Raw genomic sequence first — 22,492 nt, 5'->3', positions numbered from 1 at the left:
AAATCTGATGGCAGACACGCCAGGGCTATGAAAATCTGATACCGAGTGTTGGCGAGGACATGGGGCTGAGGACCCCTGGACGCTGCTGGTGGAGTGCACGTCAGTACAAACACTTCGCAGGGCAAGCTGTGTTGAAAGGAAGAAGGTGCATACCCGATGCCCCAGCAATCCCACTCCTAGGTATACACTCTCGAGGAAGGCTTGCACGTGCGCCCCAGGAGATGGGTGCCAAAATGTTCACAGCAGCATTGTCTGTAAGAACAAAGCCTGAAAAATACCCCAAATTTCCTAAATGTGTTGTATTCACTGGAGAAATTGCGCCGAAGTGAACTAACTCGAGCTACGCGTAGCTCACGGGTGAATCTCACTAACAAAATATTGAGCAAAAAAGAGCAAATTGCAGGAGAACCTCTACAATGGGGCACGCAAGACGAAACGACACACTGCATAGAATACACACATATGTATGTGCATAAAGAGAGGTATGAGGGAATTCTCTGGCGGTCCAGTGGTTAGGACTCTGAACTCTCACTGCTGAGGGCGCGGGGTCCATCCCTGGCTGGGGAACTGAAATCCCACAAGCCAAGCGGTGAGGCCAAAAAGAAAAAAAAAAGAAAAGAAAAAGATGTGAGAAATACCAGATTCAGGAGGGGATGTTAGCTGCGGAGGAGGGGTCCACAAGGAGCTTCAGTTATATTTGTAGCAGTTTTTTTTTTCTTTTCTAATGAAAAGAGAAAAAAAAGTTATAACTTTCTGCATGCTTGAATTATAACTTTTTAAAAAGAAGCCAGGACTCGATGAGCCTTACATAAAGGAGAGGAGGAAGCTGGGGCCCTAATTGCAGGGAGATTCACAGCTGTTCTTAGCCAGCCCTGGAACCCAGAACCCAGCCTAAACAAGCAAAGGATGCTGAAAGGTTGAGGCCCAGGAAGGGGGGAGGCTCCTGCTGAGAGGGAGGAAAGGAGCGGGGACACTGTGATGCTGCCCCTCTCTGTTCTGAACCTAGTGTTGGCCTGTGTCCCAGCCCCGGGGCTGCGGAGAACCCCAGGTGGAGAGCACGGCGGGGCAGCCCAGGAGACACGCGCACAGAGATATGTGCCCTGCATCCCACACACGCCCCGAGCACGCGGGCTGCCACCTCCGCACACTGACACACACTTCCTCTCTAACAACCTGGCATGGACACCTTGACAGTTTACAGCACAGATACACCCACCCTCTCAGCCACACACACACACACACACACACACACACACACACACAGAAGCACTCCGCGGCCGCCCACTCCGGCCAGGACCCAGGAGCTGGCGAGGCTGCAGAGCCTACCAGGGCTGGGTTTTTCCAGCCGGAGCCCCGCTCCCTCTACTGCAAGCTCTGGAAATTGGTGTCTGACGTCGCCGCTCCTGCACGTTATTTATTTACTTCCTCTTTTCTTCCCTCCGCTGAGGCCCTCCGGTTGGGAGAGCTGCAGGCAGAAAGCTGCCGGGTGGAGGAAGCAGAGAGGACGGTGGGCAAGACCGCTCAGGAGCCCCCGGCCTGCCCGCGGGGGTCATGAGCGTCCGGCCGGACGCCCCGAGGGAGGAGGGAGATGCCGGGGACAGGGGACAGGAGGCAGAGCTGCGGGGCCGAGCCAGCAGCCCGCAGCGCCAGCACAGACAGGCCACCCGGTTCCTGCACAAGGACTCGGCCGACCTGCTCCCCCTGGACGGCCTCAAGAGGCTCGGCACCTCCAAAGACTGGGTGAGGCTGCCCTCCCCCCTCCCCACCCCTGGGGGGCCGGGGTCCCTTCTCTCCTCTGCCGGAGGGTGCAGACCCCAGCCTCCAGCTGCCCCTCCCTGCCCACGGGGAGGGGAGAGGCAGCCCTGACCTGTGGGTTCACCTTGACCGTTCCCGGCTCTTCACTGGCGTGTTCCCACGGCTTGGTGGCTCTGGGGGACCCTATCTATTGCTCAGCTTCCCCAAAGAGCCCCAGGCTTGTCTTAGGGGGGCAGAGAGGAGCACTTGTTAGAGCAGAGGTTTGTGGGGCCCGGGAGCCCCTGGAGCAGTCGTTTGCCGCTGGGCCCGGCGGGTTCAAGGTCGCGATTCCCTCCTCTGCCTACACCACAGGTCCTCTCACACTGGGACTGGACCTTCGGTGCCCCCCCGCCCCATCCTCGCCAGAACACCAGGGCTTCCCGCGGCTTTTGCCTGGGCGTCGGGCTCCTGAGGGCCCCCTTGCTCCCTGCAGGTGCAGTGGCCCTTCCAGCCTCCTTTCCTTCCACCCCCCTGCAGCAGCGTGGCCTCCCGAGGGAACGGGGTCAGGGAGCGACACCGAGGGGTGGGTGAGTCAGGGGACAGCTGCATATACTCACTCCCCTCTGACAGAGGGAGGGGCTGAGAGAGTGGCCTTCCTCGGAGCCGGGATGCTTGGGTTCAGATCCTGGTTCTGGCACTTAGCAACTCAGCCAAGTCTCTTTATGTCTCTGAGCCTCAGTTTCTTCATGTGTTACATGAGGATCAAATTAACAGGATGTACCTCACAGGGATGTAAGAGTTACATGAGCTAATACCTGTAAAGGACTTAGCAGAGTGCCTGGGTAATTGGGAGCTCTGTCTAAAGGCTGTTGTCCCTCCAGCTACTCATACTATTCCACTTAGCCTGAGAGAGAAAGTAGGACCCACAAGGTCCGGAGAAGATGCGATGGCTCTGGCTCACAGAGGACGAGAGGGCTTCTGTTGAAAGGCTGCGGTACTCTGTCCTCTCATCTCTTGGGCAGGGGGTCTGAGAGGAGGGACTCCTGCAACCTGAGGTGTATGGGGCCATTTCCAGGCTACTCTGGCGGCCCCTTCTCCCCGGAAACCTGGAGCCAGATGCAGCCCCTCGCTGCATTTCCTGAAAGAGCCCTACCTTTCCACATTCCTCCCAGCCAAATGTTCACCCTCCAGGAGCCCGGCCCAGCAGCGCCGCAAGGGGAAAGGCGACCAGACTGAGACTTCAATTCAGAGAACCTCCTTGCAAAGAGGCAGCAGAGCTGAGACACAGAGCAGGGAAGCAGGCTCTTCGGCTCTCAGTGGCTAGGAAATCACAGCCTCTGCCCTCTGCGGCCCATCCCTCATCTGTTCGGCCCTGGCGAAGAGGCTCTATTGACACTGCCGCCCCAGCGTGGCAGGTCCAGCCTTCTGCCCTCAGGACCTCCCGGACCGACACGGAGCAGTTACCTTGCATGGCTTCGGGAGTGAAGACACAGCATTTGGGGGCCTGAGCCTGCATCCCTCGTGGGACAGGTGGGAGGAGAGCTGGAAGCCACAGAGCTGCCCTTCCCAGCCGCTCCCAGAGCTCGCTGCTGCCCTTTTCCCAGAGCTAGGTCTCCTGCTGGCAGCCTGTCGGCGGGAGCAGCCTCAAGGGCCTCATTAAGGCAAGGGTAGAAAAACAATCCCAGGCTCCCAAGGAGAGAGGGCAGGTGGGGAAGCAAGTGTGGAGCCCGGAGGGACACAGTCATTTCTCGGTGAGCATTTAGGGAATGCCTGCTGTATGCTGAGCTGAGCCCTGTGATGCAAAGAGGAATGAGATACAGACCTGACCTCAAGGGCAGATAACAGCTTTGAGACGCGTGACAAAGGGGGCCATGGGACAGGACGCTGCCCCCGCCTGGTGTGTGGAGGGAAGAGTGGGAAGAAGTCAGACAGGGCTTCTTGGAGGGGGTGGACCCTGCGTGAATTACAGCATGCCCTTGGAACCCCAGACATAAAATAAAAGCCTCTGTCCAAATAAAGAGTAGTTCCTGAGCCAGTGGCCCAGTCTGGCCTAGAGAAGGGTGAGAAGAGGAGTTTCAGAAGGAAGGGTGTGCAGGAGCAGAGGCATGGAGGTGACGGGCAGCCTGCTCCAGGTGACCAGAGGGGGCGCTGGGGCCGATGAGCACAGCGGGGGTGGGGGGTGGGGGGAGATGAGGCAGTGGCCGGGTCACCTGGGCTGTCACCTCCACGTAAGCACGGTGGGGAGGGGAGGGCTCTGATGGATTTTAGGCAGCGGAGTGACAGGCTTAGTTTGACATGTCGCTTTGTGCTTCTCAAACCTTACTGTGCACACAGGTCATCTGGGCATCTTGTTAAAACAAGGCTCCAGTTCAGTAGGTCCCGATTCTGCACTTCTAGGAGCTTTCTAGTGGTGGTAAAGCTGCTGATCTGAGGACGGCACTTGGAGTAGCAAGAGTTTCAGAGACTCCCAGGCTTTGAGCAGGTGGATTTGAGAGACACGTCCTTACGGACTTAGGGAGGCGTCCCAGGGACTCAGGAGAGCCGTGCTGAGGTGTGAACGAAGCAGTAACAGAAAGAGAGGTGGACCGTGAATACAGGAGGCGAAGCTGGCAGAATCTAGACGTGACTGGACGTGGCGGGGTGGCTTCAGGTGGAGGACAGTGAGGATGACGCCCAGCTTCCTAGGCTGTTTGTTTGGCCCTGCCTCACAGCTTGCAGGATCTTAGATCGCTGACCAGGGATGGAACCTGGGCCCCGGCAGTGAGAGCACCAAGTCTTAACCACTGGACCACCAGGGAACTCCCCCAGCTTCCTAGTTTAGATTTGGACTTTTTTTCTTTTTTGTTTGTTCTTGCTACTTTGACTTCTTTTCATCACACCATCAACTCTGGGATCTGCGACCCACAGAAGGATGAGGTCAGAGGAAGAAAAAAAGAAAAAGTGTCCCCAAGAATATGTGTTGTAGACTTGAGACAGAATTCCCCCCCAGCATCACGCGAGTGCCTGAAATGTCCCGTCTGTCTAACCGAGGAGAGACCCTTCCCCCCTCCCCATCTCTCCATTACTGAGCAATACATTGGGGTCCTGGAAAATGGCATGGTTTGATACTGGGACTAGCTCTGCTATAATGATCTGACTGCTGGGATCCTTGGGGAAGCTCTCACCCCTTCTTACTCCCAGGAGACTCAGGGGCGGGGCGGGACTGGGGAGAACGGCCTGGGATTTGTAAAGGGAGAACTGAGCATCTGCACGTTTTGTGATGGAAGCAGCAACCGCACAACGTGATCCAGCGGCGTCTGGTGGAGGGGAACCCGAGCCGGCCTCAGGGGGAGCATCCCTTGGTGCTGGCCGCGATCCACGGCCAGGAGACCAGGAGGAAGACCAGCAAGACAGAGAGGCCAGCTCTTCTGGTCAACTGCAAGGTGAGACCCCCCTCCCGGGCCTGCTCCCCTCACCCACTCTCCCTTCTGCCCCAGTGGTGAGGGAGGGATGGGAGAGCCCTCTCCCCAGGCTGGGCCATAGACTGGGATCCTCCGTGTCCTTTGCTTCCTGCCCCTCGCCGCCCCGTCTTTCCGAGGTGTACACGACTCCCTTTCCTTGAGCAAAGTATCATCTTTAAACGTGAGTGTGCTCCACACACAAACGGTGCGCACGTGTGGATAACGCAGCCCTCCCGTGAAAGCTCACGTGCTCCGGATCACAGCCTTGTCATCCCCAGAGCCAACGCCGAGCCGTGCCCTCCCTTCCGCCCATCCTTGCTCCATGCTTCCTCTGCCTGTCATCCTAGGTTCACGTTCTCCGATCCTTCCAGCCTCAGCTGTCACTGCCTCCGGGAAAGCTCCCCTGACTTTCCCAATGGAAGAGCCCTTCCTCCGGCTCAACATCTAAGGCTCTAGACTCACAACCCACAGCCTTAACACTCTCCGTGCACTGGTGCCCCTCCACTCCCCTGCATGCTGGGGAGCGGCCTCCCCTGCTGCCCCTTCCACGTGCCCACGCACAGCAGACCTCAGCAAACAGTGTGGAAGGAGAAAACAATGTGTTTTGCGGTATCCAAGTGCAAACCCAAACGTCTGTTTTTATCTAAGAGGAAGCGACCTTGTCTTCCTTCGCCTGCGGTGGGGAATCTGTTCCCCACATCTAATTTCCTAACCAGGTATCCCTCCTCATCCCCACCCCCGATTCATCTAACGGGAGGCCCTCGGCACCACTGTCAACAAGCACAGGCACAGACCTACACTTGGGGCGAGTCCTCCCCAAAGGACACTCTCACCGCCTGCGGCTTTACTTCCTTTCTTGATTCCGTATCTGACCCATTTCTGCTCAACTGTACGAGTCCCAAAAAAAACACCCTTAACTCACTTTTTGTGGCCCGGAGGCCGCACTCAGCGGCTTGTGGGATGTCAGTTCCCTGACCAGGGATTGAACCCGTGCCCTTGGCGGTGAAAGCGTGGAGTCCTAACCACTGGACCGCCAGGGAATTCCCAGCCCTTCACTCATTTCTGAAAGGGACCCATCAGGGGCTGGGAAAGGTGACAGAGCCAGTCCCAACCCTTTCTCCCCACTACCCCCTGGGGACTCACGGAGTCCCCTCCCCTCCCCCTTTTCTCAGTGCCAGGACCAGGTTCTTCAGGTGGCCGTGGACACGGGCACCCACTACAATCAGATCTCCGCTGGATGCCTCAGCCGCCTGGGGTAAGACGGGGGCCCAAAAGAATGGGTAGGGAGGGGGCTTCTTTTTGGGGTGATGAAAATATTCTGAAATTAGTGATGGTGGCAGAACTCTGTTGTCTACTTTATTTTTATTTATTTATTTTTGGCTGCGTTGGGTCTTCGTTGCTGCGTGTGGGCTGTTTCTAGTTGCGGGGGCTACTCTTCATTGTGGTGCGCGGGCTTCTCATTGCGGTGGCTTCTCTTGTTGCAGAGCACGGGCTGTAGGCGTGCGGGCTTCAGTAGTTGTGGCACGTGGGCTCAGTAGCTGTGGCTTGTGGGCTCTAGAGCACAGGCTCAGTAGTTGTGGCACACGGGCTTAGCTGCTCTGCGGCGTGTGGGATCTTCCCAGTCCAGGGCTCAAACCCATGTCCCCTGCATTGGCAGGCGGATTCTTAACCACTGCGCCACCAGGGAAGTCCCTCTGTTGTCTACTTTAAAAGGGTGACTTTTGGGAGTTCCCTGCTGGTCTAGTGGTTAGGATTCAGAGCGTTCACTGCCGTGTCCTGGGTTCAATCCCTGGTCCAGGAACTGAGATCCCACAGGCCACGTGGCACAGACAAAAAAAGAAGAAAAAGGGTGTCTTTCACAGTATATGAACTGTATCTCAATAAAGCTGTTACTTTTTTAAAAAAAATTATTTATTTTAATTTATTTATTTTTGGCTGTGCTGGGTCTTTGTTGCTGCGCACAGGCTTTCTCTAGTTGCGGCGAGCGGGGGCTACTCTTCGTTGCAGTGTGTGGGCTTCTCATTGCGATGGCTTCTTTTGTTGCAGAACACAGGCTCTAGGCACGTGGGCTTCAGTAGTTGTGGCTCATGGGCTCAGTAGTTGTGGCTCGTGGGCTCTAGAGCGCAGGCTCAGTAGTTGTTGCACACGGGCTTAGTTGCTCCACGGGATGTGGGATCCTCCCAGACCAGGGCTTGAACCCGTGTCCCCTGCATTGGCACGTGGATTCTTAATCACTGCACCACCAGGGAAGTCCCAAGCTGTTACTTTTTTGAAAAGAGGTGACAGGGGCTCTGGCAGAGAAGACAGGACTTAGACCCCACGTGGGTCCAGGGTTGGCTGAGAATCCAAAGCATGGCGGGGAGGGACACTAGCGGACTAGCAGCATGGGGGGCTGTGGTGGCCATAAGCCTTGCTTCCCAACCACAGGTTAGGGAAGAGGGTCCTAAAAGCCCCATCTGGGGACCTGGCGCCTGGGCCCCCAGCCCAGGTGGAGCAGCTGGAACTACAGCTGGGCCAGGCAACCGTGGCGTGCTCGGCCCAGGTGGTAGGTAAGTCCCCTCTCCGTCAGCATCCCCGCGTCTCTGCTCTTACAGCTCTCCCTCCTGGGCGGGGCGAAGGCAGAGCCTGTCAGCTCCTGCCAGCACAGACAAGGTACCCCCAAAGATGCTCTGATTATCCCCAAGGTTCTCTGGCCTGGGGTGGTGGGGGGAGCAGAGAAGGGGCGAGTGCTGACAGGAGGACAGCAGCATTCTCAAACGGTTCCCGCAGATGTGGAGAGTCCTGAACTCTGCCTTGGCCTGCAGACTCTGCTCTCTCTCAAGGTAAGGAGGATGCTGACACCCACACCCAGGGCCTGACCCCGAGCGCTGGGGAAAAGAAGTAGGGGGCACGGGTGTGGAAGCATGGGCCAGGCTCCGATGAGACGGACTTGGAGATGTGGAATTTCACCCTCGATGCTTAGAGGTTCCTTATTTGTGAAAAATATGGAGAACTGGGTCCCTCCATGATAGTGGTCCAGGTGAGTGGCAACAGGGAGGAGAAAAGAGCAGGGTGCTGTGGGAAGGCGGAGGGGAACAAAGAAGCGTGGCTGGGAGAGGGGTTACCTGCCCAGGTGAGCTCACTGTCCCCCAACCCCACAGTGCTGCATTGACCTGGAGCATCGCGTGCTGCGGCTGAAAGCCCCCCTCCCTGAGCTGCCCTTCCTGCCTTTGCACCAAGAGCCGGACCAGTGACCGCTGCCCCAGATGGTCCCCAGGGGAAAGCTCCTTGCCTGAAGGGAAGAGCCATGGGGGGATGGGGCATGACTAGAGCCAGGTAGCTGGGACAGCTGGGTCTGACCCTCTTGTCACCACCCTGGCCCCTTTCCCGTTTCCCAGTCGGCCACACTCCTCTGCTTCTCAGCACCTGCCCCATCCCCCAGGAGGAATGTTCCCTGGAGAGGGCCCGCGATCTCAGAGTTCTGGTTTCCCCGTCCTCTCTCATCCCCGCCGTCCCAAGAAGAGCGGAGCTAAGTCAGGACTCAGAAAAGGACACCAGCAGAGCGGGGTCCTGGCTGGGCCCCTGGCACAGCATGGGGTGGCCCGAGTCCAAGGCTACAGGCTGCTGCTGGCCCCTGCCTGCCCCGTCCACCCCGCACACCGTCGAGGCCTTGACTCCGCGTGGCTCGCCTCACAACTAGCCTGCCCCCCTCCCCGGCCCGGGCCCCTGGCCCTGCCGTGTCCACTTCTCTGATCTGCGCACAGCTGAGCGGGAGAGAAACGGTCACCACAACAGTAGAGGAATGCCTAGCCCATGAGGGCCGGGGGTTCCTTCATCGGCTGCCTCTTCTGGGGCTGCAAACGTCTGAAGCCAGTTATTAGTTGATGCCCTGCGCAAACCTTGGGTAAACCTCTACTATTTACTCCAGATACGTACCCTCCACCTGCTTCCTCACCCACTGGGCATGTGTGGAGAGCCCTGTGGGGAATGGCCCCCCAAGGCAGACAGGAATGGTGACGTTGCCAGGACCCAGACTTAACCTGACCAATATTCCTTCTTATTTCTAGAACTATCCACTTCATTAGACCTTCTTCCCACCCCTCATCTCTGGCCTCCTGAGCTTGAGCTGGTTTTTTCTGGCATCAGTGGCTACCCAACCCCCCCACCCCGGCCCTGAGTCCAGCAAAGACACAAGGAGGCTTTGCTACCTTCCCTGTGAAGAGCCCAAACCTCAAAGGGCCAGGCCCCCGGGTGCCTCTCTGGCTGGTTTGAGTCTCTCATATGTTGGATTAGGGGAGAGGAAGACAGTGGTGTAACTAACCCGACCAGGGGACTAGGACACTCAGCTCGGAGTCAAAACCCTGAGCCTGGAGTAGATTAGATCTGAGCAGAACCAGGATCTGCCGTGAGCCCTGGCCATACCTTTCTCAGCTGAGTCCTCTGCACCCAGAGGAGAGGAGAGGGGCTCACTGGCACAGGTGTGAGAGTGCGCTGGCCCCTCTGGCCCTGCTCCTCGACCCCTGCTCTCCCGGGCCTCTCCCTGTCCCCCTCCCTTCCGCCTCCTTTGCTTCTGCAATTGCAGACCCAGGCCCAAGGAGGCCCTCAGCTCAGTGGCTTCCCCATTTGAATAAACACCTGTTTGTCCTAGCTAGTGTCCTTCTCTGCTTCTCAGACACTGAATGATCACTCTGCCCTTGTTCCCTTACAGAAGGATATGTGAAGGGGGACATTCCCTCGGGCTGACCCCTCTGGCTGGGGTCACTATAACTGACAGCAGTGGCTTTCCAACTCCTCTGAACACAACTCAGCAGGAAGTGTATTCTACGTTGCACTCACTACACACACGTGCACGGACACACACAAGTACAACAAAACAATCCTTCCCTACACGTGAGCAACATACTCCCATATTTTTGGTCCTACTTAGTCTACTCTATCTCATTTATTTAAAAAAATTGCCGACCACAACCCAACAAAGGATCGCAACCTACAATTCGAAGACCACTGATTCAGAGCACAGGAAGCAAGAGAAGAAGGGATATACGTGGCCCAGGGTATCGTTCTGATCGTGGCCTGCCTGGACTGCAAACCCGCATCAGACTTTAAAATCATGAGGGCGAACAACCAATACACTGACAACCATCCTGCTTCTCACTTCCAGTGCAGTGTTCAGTTTATTACGTGACATATCCCTCGCTTTACTATAAAGCAGGCTTCACGTTAGGTGACCTTGCCCAGCTAGAGGCTGATGTAAGTGTTCTGAGCACGTTTATCACAGGGTAGGCTAAGCTGTGACGTTCGGTAGGTGAGGTGTGGGAAATGCATTTTCAGTTTACAATATTTTCAACTTACGATGGATTTATGAGAGTGAAACCCATCATAAGTCAAAGATCTGTGGTTCGCCATTCGTGTAACAATCAGTGACGTCAGTGACCTGGAGCCGTGCCACAAAAGATGGAACTTGGGGGTGGGGCCTCACTGCCATCGCGTCACTGGCCCCAAAGTCTGGCTGGGGAGCAGTGAGAGATCTGTAGTCCCTCCTCACAAACAAGTCTGTTTCCCACACAACAAGAGTGGGGAGCTCTGGGGAGGGGGCAGTGCCTACCGGTGTGATGGGCCAGGCACACGAGGAAAGGGGCAGAGGAGCAACTCGTCTCCTCCTTCACCAGAAAGACCATGAGGTCTACAGTTCCCAGTCCCCCGAGGGTTGCCGCCATCCCTCCTCTATAATGTGCGCTCCCTGTCCTGCAAACACCGTGGACAGCTTGCGGGGTGGGGAGGTTCAGAAGGGTCCCGTTTAGCCAAGACGGTGGTCCAGCTAGGAGGCATCGCGGAGGCCTGGGGGGGCACGCTGTGGCGGCCCATCGGGATGGTAGAGGGTTTGGTGAAGCAGGGCCCGGGCGGCGGGGAGGTCGTCAGGGTCTGCGGGCAAGAGGGGCTGGTGGGTCTGCTGGGACCTGGCCTCCCGCAGCAGCCCCGCCCCCAGGACTCCCCCACCCCAGCTCCCGCAGCAGCCCCGCCCCCAGGACTCACCCACCCCCAGCTCCCGCAGCAGGCCGCAGAACTCCGGCTCAGCCTCTAGCACTTTGAGCAGGTTGGTGGACTCCATCCGCTCCAGCTGCACCTCCCAGTACACGTAGATCTTCTGATTGAAGGTGACGTACACGAGGCAGGGGCTGTTGCAGCCCCCTTTGCAGGCGTAGAGGCCTGGGGGAGGGGTGGCGGGGGTAGGAGAAAAAGGTTGGGGAGGTTTATGCCCGGCGCGGGCGGCATTTGTGTCAGCAGTTTCTATCCACCCGTGGACGCCAAGCAGAAAACTAAAGGCCCTCTATTTCTTCCTTGCTGGGAACTCAGTAAAGCAGGTAAAACGTAAAATATCTGGCCCATTCCAGATACGGAGAACCACAGTAACAAAGCCCAGGCAGGACAGTGTCCTAGGAGGTGACACATGCTGGTTTCCCATCTCAGTGACAGCCCCAGGGTAACGCGGGGCGGCTTCTCCTGGGTGGTGATCCCTCTTCCCAGGTCACTGCAATGTGGCACCAGCGCGTCGTTCAAGTGTTACCATTTTAGTGACCAGAGACACCCCCAAAGGAGTTAACGCTGCTTCCCAAGGTCCCCGATTTGGAACTAAGAGAATGGAACTTGGAGAACAGTCTTCAGAGTCCTGACATGTTCAGATGGGGAGGAACTTTCCCATATCTCCACACAGCAGGCAGACAAGAACTCATCCAACTCTTTCTTTTTCTGAACAACCCGCCCCCCATATCTGATTCTTTAAAATATCCAAAGATAGACACTTCACTGTCTTTTATCTCCTCTTAGTTAAAACTGTAAAGATGGCAATCTGGTGCCCACTCACACCCTCTAACCGAAGAGCTGAAGAACTCGTTTGTTTACGAAGACTGGTGTCAGGGGCCGCAGTGAGAGTGGAAGCAAGGGGGACAGGTGTGCTTAGCAAGGGGCGCAGGGCAGGGTCCCACCTGCACAGAAGGCACGGACGTTCTCGTCCACCTGGAAGCGCACGACGGTGCGGTTGTGATCAATGATGTACGTCTGTCCATCCCAGGCACAGGCGACCACCTCCTCGTGCCCGTTGCCCTGAAAAAGGCCAGAGACAGGGATGCAGGGGTGGCCAGGAGCCGTTTTATTTTATTTTTTCAATTTATTTATTTTTCGCTGCGTTGTGTTTTTGTTGCTGCGCGCGTGCTTTCTCTCTAGTTGCGGCCAGCGGGGGCTACTCTTCATTGCGGCGCGCGGGCTTCTCATTGCGGTGGCTTCTCTTATTGTGGAGCACAGGCTCTAGGCGCGCGGGCTTAAGTAGCTGTGGCTCGCGGGCTCTAGAGCGCAGGCTCAGTAGCTGTGGCGCATGGACTTAGCTGCTCCACGGCACATGGGATCTTCCCAGACCAGGGCTCGAACCTGTGTCCCCGGCTTTGGCAGGCGGATTTCTAACCACTGCGCCACCAGGGAAGTCCCCAGGAGCTGTTTTAGAAAGGCTTCCTGACCGGGTGGATGAAATTACGGGAGCTGTGGACTCGGCTCCGGGTGACAAACAGCTGGGAAGGCAAACCCCCTGCGTTTCTCACCGAACATGTCCCGGCACCTGGCACCAGAGGGGGCTGCTGAATGAGCCGCCCCCCCGAAAGTGCTCGCGACAACCCTAAGTAGTAGAGGCGATGCCACTCCCATTTTATATTGAGGAAGTGACGTCACTCCCATTTTACATTGAGGAAGTGACGTCACTCCCATTTTATATTGAGGAAGCGCCAGCTTACAGAGACAAGCTCACTCACCCAAGGCCACCCGGCCGGGAGGTGGCAAAACTGGAACTCAGAGCCGGGCCTGTCCTGACCTGACCTCAGAGCCTCACGCCTCTTCTCCTAGACCCTCAAGCAGGCACAACGGCCGCATCAGCGCAGCCCCACCTGCCGACCCAGGGGCCACAGCTCTGGTGAACACACACTGATGTGCGGACATCTGCAGATGGGCGAGCAACTCAGTTCTGGACCCTAAGAACAAGGTGCTTCTCTTTGGAGCCATCGGCTCTGCTGAAATGGGAGCTTCCCCAGCGGCACAGAGAACAGCGCTGAGCCCGTGGAGTGAGCGGAGCTCGGGGGCCAGGCCTGTCTAGGGAGCCTTGAGGGAAAGGCGGAGTGAGCGGAGAAGGGAGAATGGCCCCCAAGGGCCCCCACTCACCGTGACGTCCAGTTTCTCGAGGGCGAAGAGCTGGTGGTCCACCTGCACCGACCACAGCAGCTTGTCCGCCTCCTCCGTGAGCTTCAGCGTCCCTGCGGGGAGAGGCGGCCAGGCTGGGGGCAGAACCCTGCGCAGACCCCGGGCACACCGCTGCCCACCCTGCACGGCCCATGGCTGACCCGAGGGACTCACCATCCAGGGTGCAGAGGGCAAAGAGGCCCGAGGCGCCGCTCTTGGGGCTGCGGCCTGCGGACGCAGAGGGAGGGGCGGTAGAAGGACCGGAAGAAGGAAACGCGAAAGGCAAGGCTGTACCTCCCCTCCCCCCTCCCCCCTGCACCTCCCGCCCCGCCCCGCCCCACCTCGCTTGATGTTGCCGATGAGGTGAGTGGAGACGTTCTTGTTGTGGATGCGGCCGGACGTCTGGTGCAGCACAACGTCTCGGGCAGCGGGGGTCTCCCTGTGGTGGGGGACGGCGGCTAAGTGGGAGCCCAACAGAGCTTGGCTCTCCGGACCCGCGTGGGCCCCATCTCTGTGCGAGTTTCCAGGACGTGAATCAGCTGGGAGACCTATCGCCCACCCCACCTGGGCCAGTGGGCAAGTCGAGAGAGAGGGACGGAGCTGCCAGGCTGGAATCTCAGAACCTCTTCCAGTTGCTGCGTCAGGGTCAGGATTCCCTGGGTCCCGAAATAATCTTCCTTCATGGGGCAGAGGTGCTTGTGTCGGGACCCAGCTGAAGCTGCTCCAACCACAGACCCATCCACGGCTGTGGGCGCCCACCTCGCTGCCAGGCACCCCACCATCCACAGGCCCGCCCCCCTTACCTGGTACCCTCCTCGGGCCCCTCAGAGGTGGGAGGCGGCCCAGGGTCTGTGTTCCAGGTACACAGCAGAATCGCGTAAGCACAGCCTGGCTGAGATACCATTAGCTCAGGAAGACCCATGGGCCCTGGAGTCACCGAGAGACTGTCCACCTGCACCAGAGAATGGGGGCTTAGGGGAACTGCTGGCGAGAGAAAGGGGAAAGCCTGCAGAAGACGGGGGTAGGCAGGGGCCCTGGGACATGTCCTCAGCCTTCCAGGGCAGCAGCAGGGGGACATGCAGCGTCCACGGGGCTCCTGCTGGTGCCACCCTCTCCACAGGGAGCACCTGCGCTCCCGAGGCGCGGATCCCGACGCGACACACCCACCATCACATCCCTAATTCTTAGCGCAATGTTCCTTCCTGTCGGCCTGTTACTGGCCATCTCCCCTAAGACCCTGATTCGAAGTGATCTCCTCTGGGTCTCTGTCAACAAGGTGGTTTTCCCTCCTTCCCACCCTGAGCCCCAGCCCCCGCCTGTTCTCCCACAAGCCCCCTCCAGGAGGGAGGCCCGTCCTGCTCCTGGGCTGTGGCCCCCATGCTCAGCCTCTCACCTGACCCTCCAGCATCCACTTCTTGAGTGACACCAGCTGCCCTGTCAGATGCTCGGTACCATCACCCAGGTCCTCCCAGCGGAAAGCCCGGACTACGCGGTCTGTGTAACCCACCACCAGCTCGCAACAGCCATCGCCATCTGTGGATCCAGAAAATGAGACGAGTTTGGAGCCAAACCTGTCTTCGCCAGCTGCAGTCCTACAAGCACGCCCTCCTCCCCGCCCCTCTAGCACCACCACCACTGGCACTTGTTATCAGGTTCGACCTCAGGCCCACCTGCCGACCTGCCACGTCACCCCTTGAGCCAGGCACCCGCTCCCCTGCCTGCTCTTGCACCCAGAGCCACACAGCTGCCTCGCAGGGCCTGTCGCTGCTTCCCCGGGTACACGACTCGAGTGCCCTGGGGCACCCATATCCCTACCAGCACCTTTGAGACAGCCTCTGGCCCAAGTACCAGCCCCATATCCAAGCGGCTCACTCTCTTGCAACCTGGAGCTGTTGATCAGCTGTCCCCTTCTCGGCAGGGACTCCCCTGACAACTCCACTTAGAACAGCCAACTCGACCTCAACGCCCTCCAGCCCCTTTCCGTGGGCGATCTCCACGGCACTCACTACTTTCGAATATACTATTTAATTTTCTTACCACATTGCTAGTGTTTATTTTCTGTCCCTTCCTAGTAAAGGTCCAAGAGGGCAGTCACTTTTGTCTGTTTTATTCACTATTGCAATCCCAGTGCCTGGAACGATGCCTGGTTTATAACGGGAGCTCAGCAGCCTGGCGTTAAATGCACGACAACTGCCCAAACACTGACGAGACCCCTGGCTCCCTCGAGATCTGCTCTGTTGCCCCTTGACTCCTATTCCCTGGCTGCCTGCAAGACAGCCATGCCCACCGATGTCGCTGATCAGCATGACCTTGGTGTTGGCGGGGATGTGCTGCTTGAAGACTGGGCGCTGCTCCTCCCCGCCGAGGGTCTCGTGGTGCCCAGAAGCATCCGGGGCCTTAGTGGGCGTAAGGTCACACAAGTGAAACCAGCCCTCGGCACTCACAGCCACCACCAGGTTCTAGGAGGGACAGAGGCAGAGGAGGGGGCTGGTCGTCAGAGCACAGGAGTCGGGGATGGGCCGAGGGAAACCCGCAGCACCCTGGGCTTCCTACCTTTCCTTTATTACACACATCTCCAACCCCGACGCACGTGAGCTGCAAAAGAAGAGAGAGGGGCTCAGGGGGACACGCTAAGGGTCCCCAGTGCTCCCTAACCTCTGTGAAGCACGGAGCGGGCTTCTCATCACCGTCATTCACTGAAAACTCCTGCGCACGCCCCACGTCGAGAGGCCGGGCTAATCCCGTTACTGTGCTCTGGGTCCAGTTCACCAGACAGCAGTGTAAGGACCTGGGGTACTGAAGACAAGTTGGGCTTAAACAAAACAAAAACTACATCAATAGAGCCGGACTATCATACTTCTACAAGTATTCAAATGACTGCCCCCATTTTCTACTACACTTCGTACGATCAGACAACCTCAGCAGATCCACGAAGAACTAAGGGAGTCATTGCACCACATAAAATGAAAACCAGCCCGGCTGTGTGTGCGCATGACATCTGGGAAGCCTGGGGCTTCCCTCCGATTCAAATGAACCCTTAACCAGTAGCTGGCGACCTCGGACACGCTGGGGAGCTCATGCATGCGGCCCAGCCTCGACAGTCCCTGGGCAGGAGGGGTCCCTTGCCCCTGGAGACCCAGGGAGCTGAATACTGACCATTCCCTGGCAGGAGCAGGTGAGCCACGGCCGGCTGTCATCGTTCTTATACACGGACAGCTTTCCACTGGTGTCTCCCACCACCAGTTCATTTAACTTCAAATGGAGAGAGAAGAGAGGGTTAGGCTGGGGTCCTGCTGAGCCACTCAAGCCCTTCTCGACTGGGCCCACTCTGCGGAAGTCACAAGACCTCAACCTGCATCTTCATCAACTTTATTAGCAAGATTTCGAGACCAACACAGTCACAGTCTCCCAGGTTCTTTATCTCCAGTTAGGGGTATGTGTGTGTTGAGGGCAGGGCAGGTTAGAGACGGGCCAATACAGAATCTGTGCTCCGTCTCAGAAAAGTCTGACATCTGAACAGCTCAATGCCCCACATGCCTGCTTTCGGCGTTTCTAATTTGTCCTTACACATGGGATACGTTAGGAAAATGACCCCAAATACGTAACCTTTGGAGAATTTAACTTCAGAGCTCATATTTAATCAGGGACCAAATAAAGACAACGTCAGCTCTGGGGTCCTCCCTCCCCTGGCAAGGCCTTTCGACGTTGGTGCGTCTGAGTGAACACGGTTGGTGGAGGTGCCGGAGGGGCAGCATCCCAGCTCTGGGCCTCTGGTGCCCCCTAGTGGTGGCTAAGCTCCCAGGAGGGTCTGGAGCCTCTTCGCCGTTTACATGTGGGCTCCCCATTTCCCAGTGGTTCCTCAAAGGCTGGCCGCCCTTTCAAGGGGATAACGATGATAGCCAGCTGGCTCCAAATGCCATTTCCAGAAATACTTTCATGATTCCTTCTTGGGGGGACATCTAACACCCTTTCCTGTCCTCAGAGTGAATATTAGATTCTCAAGAGATTTAATTTTAAAGGCAACAAAAACATAACAGATCAATAGTAAGAAAAAATGAGAAACAAATTGGGGTTTATTAATAATGATTTGAAGCTTACATTTATTATATTTTAATAGTTATGGCAGTTTCTGGTGGGGACATTAGATAATAGAAGCATAAAACAAGTTTATCTATTTACATCAAACCCTCTGCACCCTGGACTTCTGCAGACACACAGGAGAAAGGCTGAATAGCGCAGAGCCTCCGAGCGCAGCTGCCTGAATTTGAATCCAGCCCTCTATGCCTGAATCTTTTCATCTATAAAACGAGGATCACAAGACTATCCACCTCATAAGGTTGCCGTGAGAACCGAGCTAACGGAGGGAAGCATCTAGAAAGGTGACTGACAAATAGCAAGAATAACGGGGGTTTTCAGCTTCCAGTTAAATGCCTCCAAGGCTTGGGGATCTTGGCATCTTTCACACAATTCACTCTTTTTCTATACATTCATTCAATAAATGCCACAGTCCATGGTAGGCCCTCGATAAATGTTTACTTAATGACAAATTAAAGATTTTTTTTTAACAAAGAAAAATCAGAATGAAAGGGAATGCCCAGTCAACCCTTGAGTTTTCAGGGAAAGCTGAACAACCCGTTAGGGGCCCAAAGACAAATGCCACAGATCCACAGTTGTACAGCTGCTGAGAAGGACCTCAGTTTAACAAGGGCACAGACGAAGGAATAAAACTGTAAAACAGTGCGGTGAGTGCGGTGAGTGAGTAGATACAACTCAGTAGGTGACCTGGATGAGCACAATTCCGGGGTCGCCCATCTGCTCCCCAGCACTTCTGCTCCTCTGTGGTCCATCCTGGCTCTGGCCTCTGGCCTCTGGAGGTCAGTGACACTAAGGAACCCCGGCTGCAGAGTACACCTTCAGTCAGAAATGCTACCAGAGAAAGGAAGTGTGCTCTTTCTGTGACCTGCGTCCCCCTTCTAGACACCGTCTCCCCACTGGTTCTGTGGGGTTCTCGAGGGTGTGTATTCTATCCCTGGCTTCTCCCTCCGACTTAGCAGGAAATAAATTACTCGCAAATAACTTTAGGTTACTGGTTTAATGGGATGAAATAAGTATTTTTCCTGCCCCAAATCTCCAAAGGCTGGCCTGGAGAATCAGTACCAAATTTCTATCCATACTCATGCAGGCTGAGTGTACCACACCTGACTAGTAGCCAACTACCTCACCTACTTGCCTTTCTTTCAATTATATTTATTAATAACAGGCAAAACCCTTCAAACTGCTTTGAGATACATAATGACATTTGCCTTTAATAACAACCCTCATTTATTCAACAAACATTTACTGAGTGCCTACTATGTCCCAGGCACTATCCTAAGTATTGGGAATACAGCAGTGAAAAAAAGTTTTAAAAATTCCTATCCTTACAGAGCTTACAATGCTTACAACTAAGGTTTAAAAAAAAAAGAGGTAGGGAATTCCCTGGCGGTCCAGTGGTTAGGACTCCACGCTCTCACTGCCGAGGCCCAGGTTCAATCCCTGGTCGGGGAGCTAAGATCCCACAAGCTGCACGGCACACCCACGCCTCCCCTCCCCCCCCCAAAAAAAGTAGTGTGATATACCTAATATTGCAGAACTGAGTGTGCAATTCACTTAGAAAAGTACAATTGCCAAAAAAAGCTGACACTGTGAAGCTAGGGAAAAAAGGCACATGTGCCCTTTTAAACAATCAGGTAAAATAGAAAATAATGCACATCTAACGTCACTCTGTTAATGTACTATTTTAAAATGCCTCCCTTGATTGTCTCATAAAATTATACTGCTGAGCATATGAAGAAACGAGAGAGCCCAGAAAACATAACACAAATTTATGGGAATAACTTTTTCCTCCCTAGACAGGATAGAGCCAAGAGGCCTCATAAAATACTTTTTCCATCACAGCGCAAAGGAGGCTGGGGGCGGGGTTGGGGGGCGAGTGATGGGGACGTTTTAGCCCGAATTTTTTTCCCTGGGAAGAGAGCACAGACAAGTTAGGGAGGTGAGGATGAGATGTGAGGGAGGCAGAGAAGCGACGGGGTCAGAGGGTAGGAGAGGACAGCAACCATGTGCTTTGCATACACACCCTCGAGGACCCCACGGAAGCCTGGCGACACCAGTGGGGAGACAGTCTCTAGAAGGCGGACGCAGGGCACAGAAAGCGCACTTCCTTTCTGTTAGCTTTTCATATGAAACTGAGATTATGGAAAAAAGTGTCCTACACCATCAACGGCCACCGTTCCCTTGGATGCTTCACCCCAGAACCCTCTACATCTTGTAATCAATGGGCCTCACTACATTTCCCTATTCTTCTATCACCCTTCCCCCGCCCCACGCTGAGCTACCTGCGGGCTGGGGCTTTTGAATTCCCAGAACGCAGCAGAGCCCTCGGCCCATAATCAAACGCTACCGACGACGCTAACGCGTCCTGAGCGTTAACCGAATGCCAGACACAGTTCCACCTGCTCTACCTGTATTAAGTCACTTAACCGACGGGAAAAGGAAGGACCGCTGGGGGAGGAAAGGGACATGGACACTGAGCCAGTAACTCAACCGAGGTGGGCCCGCCGGGCGGAGACGCCCCGGCCAAGCGCCGAGAGCAGTCCGGTGGGCCGGGCCGAGCCGGCTGGTGCGGAAGGTGCTCCCGCAAGAGCCGCACGCGCGCTCTTAGCCTACTTCCGACGCTCTGAAAGGGAAGGCGGCCCCGGAGGAGCTGGGAACTCGGCCATCACAGTTCACAGACTCCTCTTGGGAACAAGTGACTGACCAGGCAGTGCACCCGGTACGCGAGTCCCTAGAAGGACACTGGAGCAGGGCTCCGGACCAATCCAGCCAGGATGCCGGGTACCCCAGCCGCCCACACAGCACTTCCCGATCCAGCTCTCAGCGCCGTGCCCGCACCGCCCGCCGTGCAACGCACGCCGTCCACGCCCACACCGTACGCACTCGCAGCACGCACACGCCGCCGCGGGCGGCCTCCGCCGCTCCGCCCCACCCCGCCCCACCCCGCGGTCGCAGACGGGCTGCGTCTCTCCAGTGCGCATGCACTGACCGTGTCGTTATCGACGTCTCCGAGGCAGATGGCGTGTGGGAAGAGGCTTCCGCTGAACTCCAGGGCCACGCGCTGTACGTAGCTAACCGACCTCATCGCAGTTCCCAGGGCTCAGGGACCGGGGAGCCCCGCTAAGTGTTCCCCGAGCCCCTCCCGACGGCCGCCCGAGCGGAAACCCACCCACAGCGGGAGCTTACGTCACCCCCTGCGCCTCCAATCGCTGCCTTCCTCGCTTAACCTGAGAGGAGGCGGGCCTTCCGGGCGCGCCTGGCGTGGGGGCGGGGCTGAGTGACAGGGCCTCGGGCCATTCCTCTTCTCCGCAGTCTCTGCGCGCCCAGGTCCGCCGACGCTGGCCTGGCCGAGCCGTTTCCTTGGCAACAGGGCTTTCGCGGCCTCGACCTAATAACCTTGACCTTGTCCTTTGTTGCCCTGGCAGTGAAGATTCCCAGCCGTCAGACCATACCTGAGAGTCATAATAATCGTAATAACCGATGAGTGTGTGGTTTCCAACAGTGTTTAAAAAAAAACTGCGTAGCTCCCCATTATGAGTCTTGAAATGAGGGTAGTGAATCGGACCAGCTTTTTAAAAACCGAAATAGAATAAATGCAGGGCTTCCCTAGTGGCGCAGTGGTTGAGAGTCCGCGTGCCAATGCAGGGGACACGGGTTCGTGCCCCGATCCGCGAGGATTCCACATGCCTCGGAGTGGCTGGGCCCGTGAGCCATGGCCGCTGAGCCTGCGCGTCCGGAGCCTGTGCTCCGCAACGGGAGAGGCCACAGCAGTGAGAGGCCCGCGTACCGCAAAAAAAAAAAAAAAAAAAAAGAGAGAGAAAATGCCAAGTAATCTCGAGTAGTTAAGGTAAGCATTATTTTTGTGAAACCTTTGTTTCAATTGTATATATTTATACGTGTATATACCGGCTTATCAAAAAAATATTTTTTTTGTCCCACGGTGGGTGTGCCCTGTGGGTAAAAGTTTGAAACTCACTTGTAAAGCACATTGCACAATTATTGTTTCATGTAAATAGTGCAACCACCCTGCGACCTTGTCTCCTTATTCCAGTTTTTTGGATGAATAAACGGGTTCAGCAAGATAAAGCAACAAGGCAGAAAGTGATGGAGGTGGGGCTCAGACCAGAATTGTTCGAGCCAAAACCCCACGTCCTTTCTGTCATTGACTGCCAGAGTTCCTAGCAAAGTCCTCAGGCTAGAAATCGGGGTCGCTGGGATTCTGGGTCTGCTCTGGTCCCCCCAGCACAAAACTCTTGCTTCCCTCCCTCGGGGGCCCCCCTCGGTAGCGTAAATGGGACATCGCCATCAAGGCTGGCCTCGGGGAAACCTTCCATGTTGAATCCAGTGCAGCCTTGCTTTGGGCCTCATCAATCAGGATATCAAAAGTATTATTTGTGAGATTCTACAGGTGTTCGGTATATTTTTAGGTTTAGGTTTGCAGGCCCAGACTGATCTACACGTTGGTCTTTCAGGGGTCAACATTGTAAAAATAAGGACGTCTACCTCACCTGGGGATGTTGGATCAGGGCTGGCCTACTTTCTACATCTGAACATAGTGGGAGAAGGCCCTGGAGGGCAGGACCTTTTTGTCTGGGGCGGGGGAGGGGACTGTGATTTCTAGCCTGAGGACTTTGCTAGGAACTCTGGCAGTCAATGACAGAAAGGACGTGGGGTTTTGGCTCAAACAATTCTGGTCTGAGTCCCACGTCCATCATTTTCTGCCTTGTTGCTTTATCTTGCCGAACCCGTTTATTCATCCAAAAAACTGGAATAAGGAGACAAGGTCACAGGGTGGTTGCACTAATTGCATGAAATAATATACGTGCAACATGCTTTACAAGTGATAGCTAGGGAGGGGATGGCCCCTAGAGATCCTGTGGCTCTTATGGCCAGATAAGATGGGAACAGGAAGCAGTAGGTCAGAACGGCAAAGAGGAGATAGTCTGGACAGACGCTGGGGACTGTAGGTACCCTTAGGTTTCTGTTTCTTGTGGTGTATTGTGGGGCTGGCCAGGTCCATTCCAAGG

The 22,492-nt window shown here is 56.0% G+C and overlaps 2 protein-coding genes across 5 annotated transcripts; one reads left to right on the top strand and one right to left on the bottom strand.

Annotated features, from left to right (window-relative positions):
* Window positions 1-1,551: 1,551 nt before the first annotated feature.
* On the top strand, window positions 1,552-8,857 carry NRIP2 (nuclear receptor interacting protein 2; the record flags this gene model as incomplete). Its single annotated transcript, XM_082665082.1, has 6 exons — window positions 1,552-1,740; window positions 5,004-5,156; window positions 6,347-6,429; window positions 7,602-7,723; window positions 7,944-7,996; window positions 8,315-8,857. 6 exons carry the CDS (start codon window positions 1,552-1,554, stop codon window positions 8,405-8,407), a joined length of 693 nt encoding a protein of 230 aa, XP_082521208.1. The 3' UTR covers window positions 8,408-8,857.
* Window positions 7,139-20,624, bottom strand: ITFG2 (integrin alpha FG-GAP repeat containing 2). 4 transcript variants are annotated; one of them, XM_082665081.1, is made up of 12 exons: window positions 20,455-20,624; window positions 16,527-16,622; window positions 15,924-15,965; window positions 15,658-15,829; window positions 14,764-14,903; window positions 14,174-14,322; window positions 13,712-13,809; window positions 13,545-13,598; window positions 13,353-13,444; window positions 12,137-12,254; window positions 11,187-11,360; window positions 7,139-7,381 (listed from the first exon to the last, which is right to left on the bottom strand). In XM_082665081.1, the coding sequence occupies exons 1-12, from the start codon at window positions 20,548-20,550 to the stop codon at window positions 7,326-7,328; spliced, it is 1,287 nt and encodes a 428-aa protein (XP_082521207.1). In that variant the 5' UTR covers window positions 20,551-20,624; the 3' UTR covers window positions 7,139-7,325. The 4 variants fall into 4 exon arrangements, with proteins under 4 accessions (XP_082521207.1, XP_082521205.1, XP_082521204.1 ...); XM_082665079.1 differs by lacking the exon at window positions 7,139-7,381 and adding an exon at window positions 9,814-11,075; XM_082665078.1 differs by lacking the exon at window positions 7,139-7,381 and adding an exon at window positions 9,814-11,075 and having other exon boundaries at window positions 11,191-11,360.
* Window positions 20,625-22,492: the final 1,868 nt, after the last annotated feature.

Source organism: Grampus griseus (assembly GCF_964374135.1).
Source record: "Grampus griseus genome assembly, chromosome: 11".
Classification (NCBI taxonomy): domain Eukaryota; kingdom Metazoa; phylum Chordata; class Mammalia; order Artiodactyla; family Delphinidae; genus Grampus; species Grampus griseus.
Note: the sequence above shows the minus strand (reverse complement) of the source record. Positions and strands in the feature narration are given on the sequence as shown.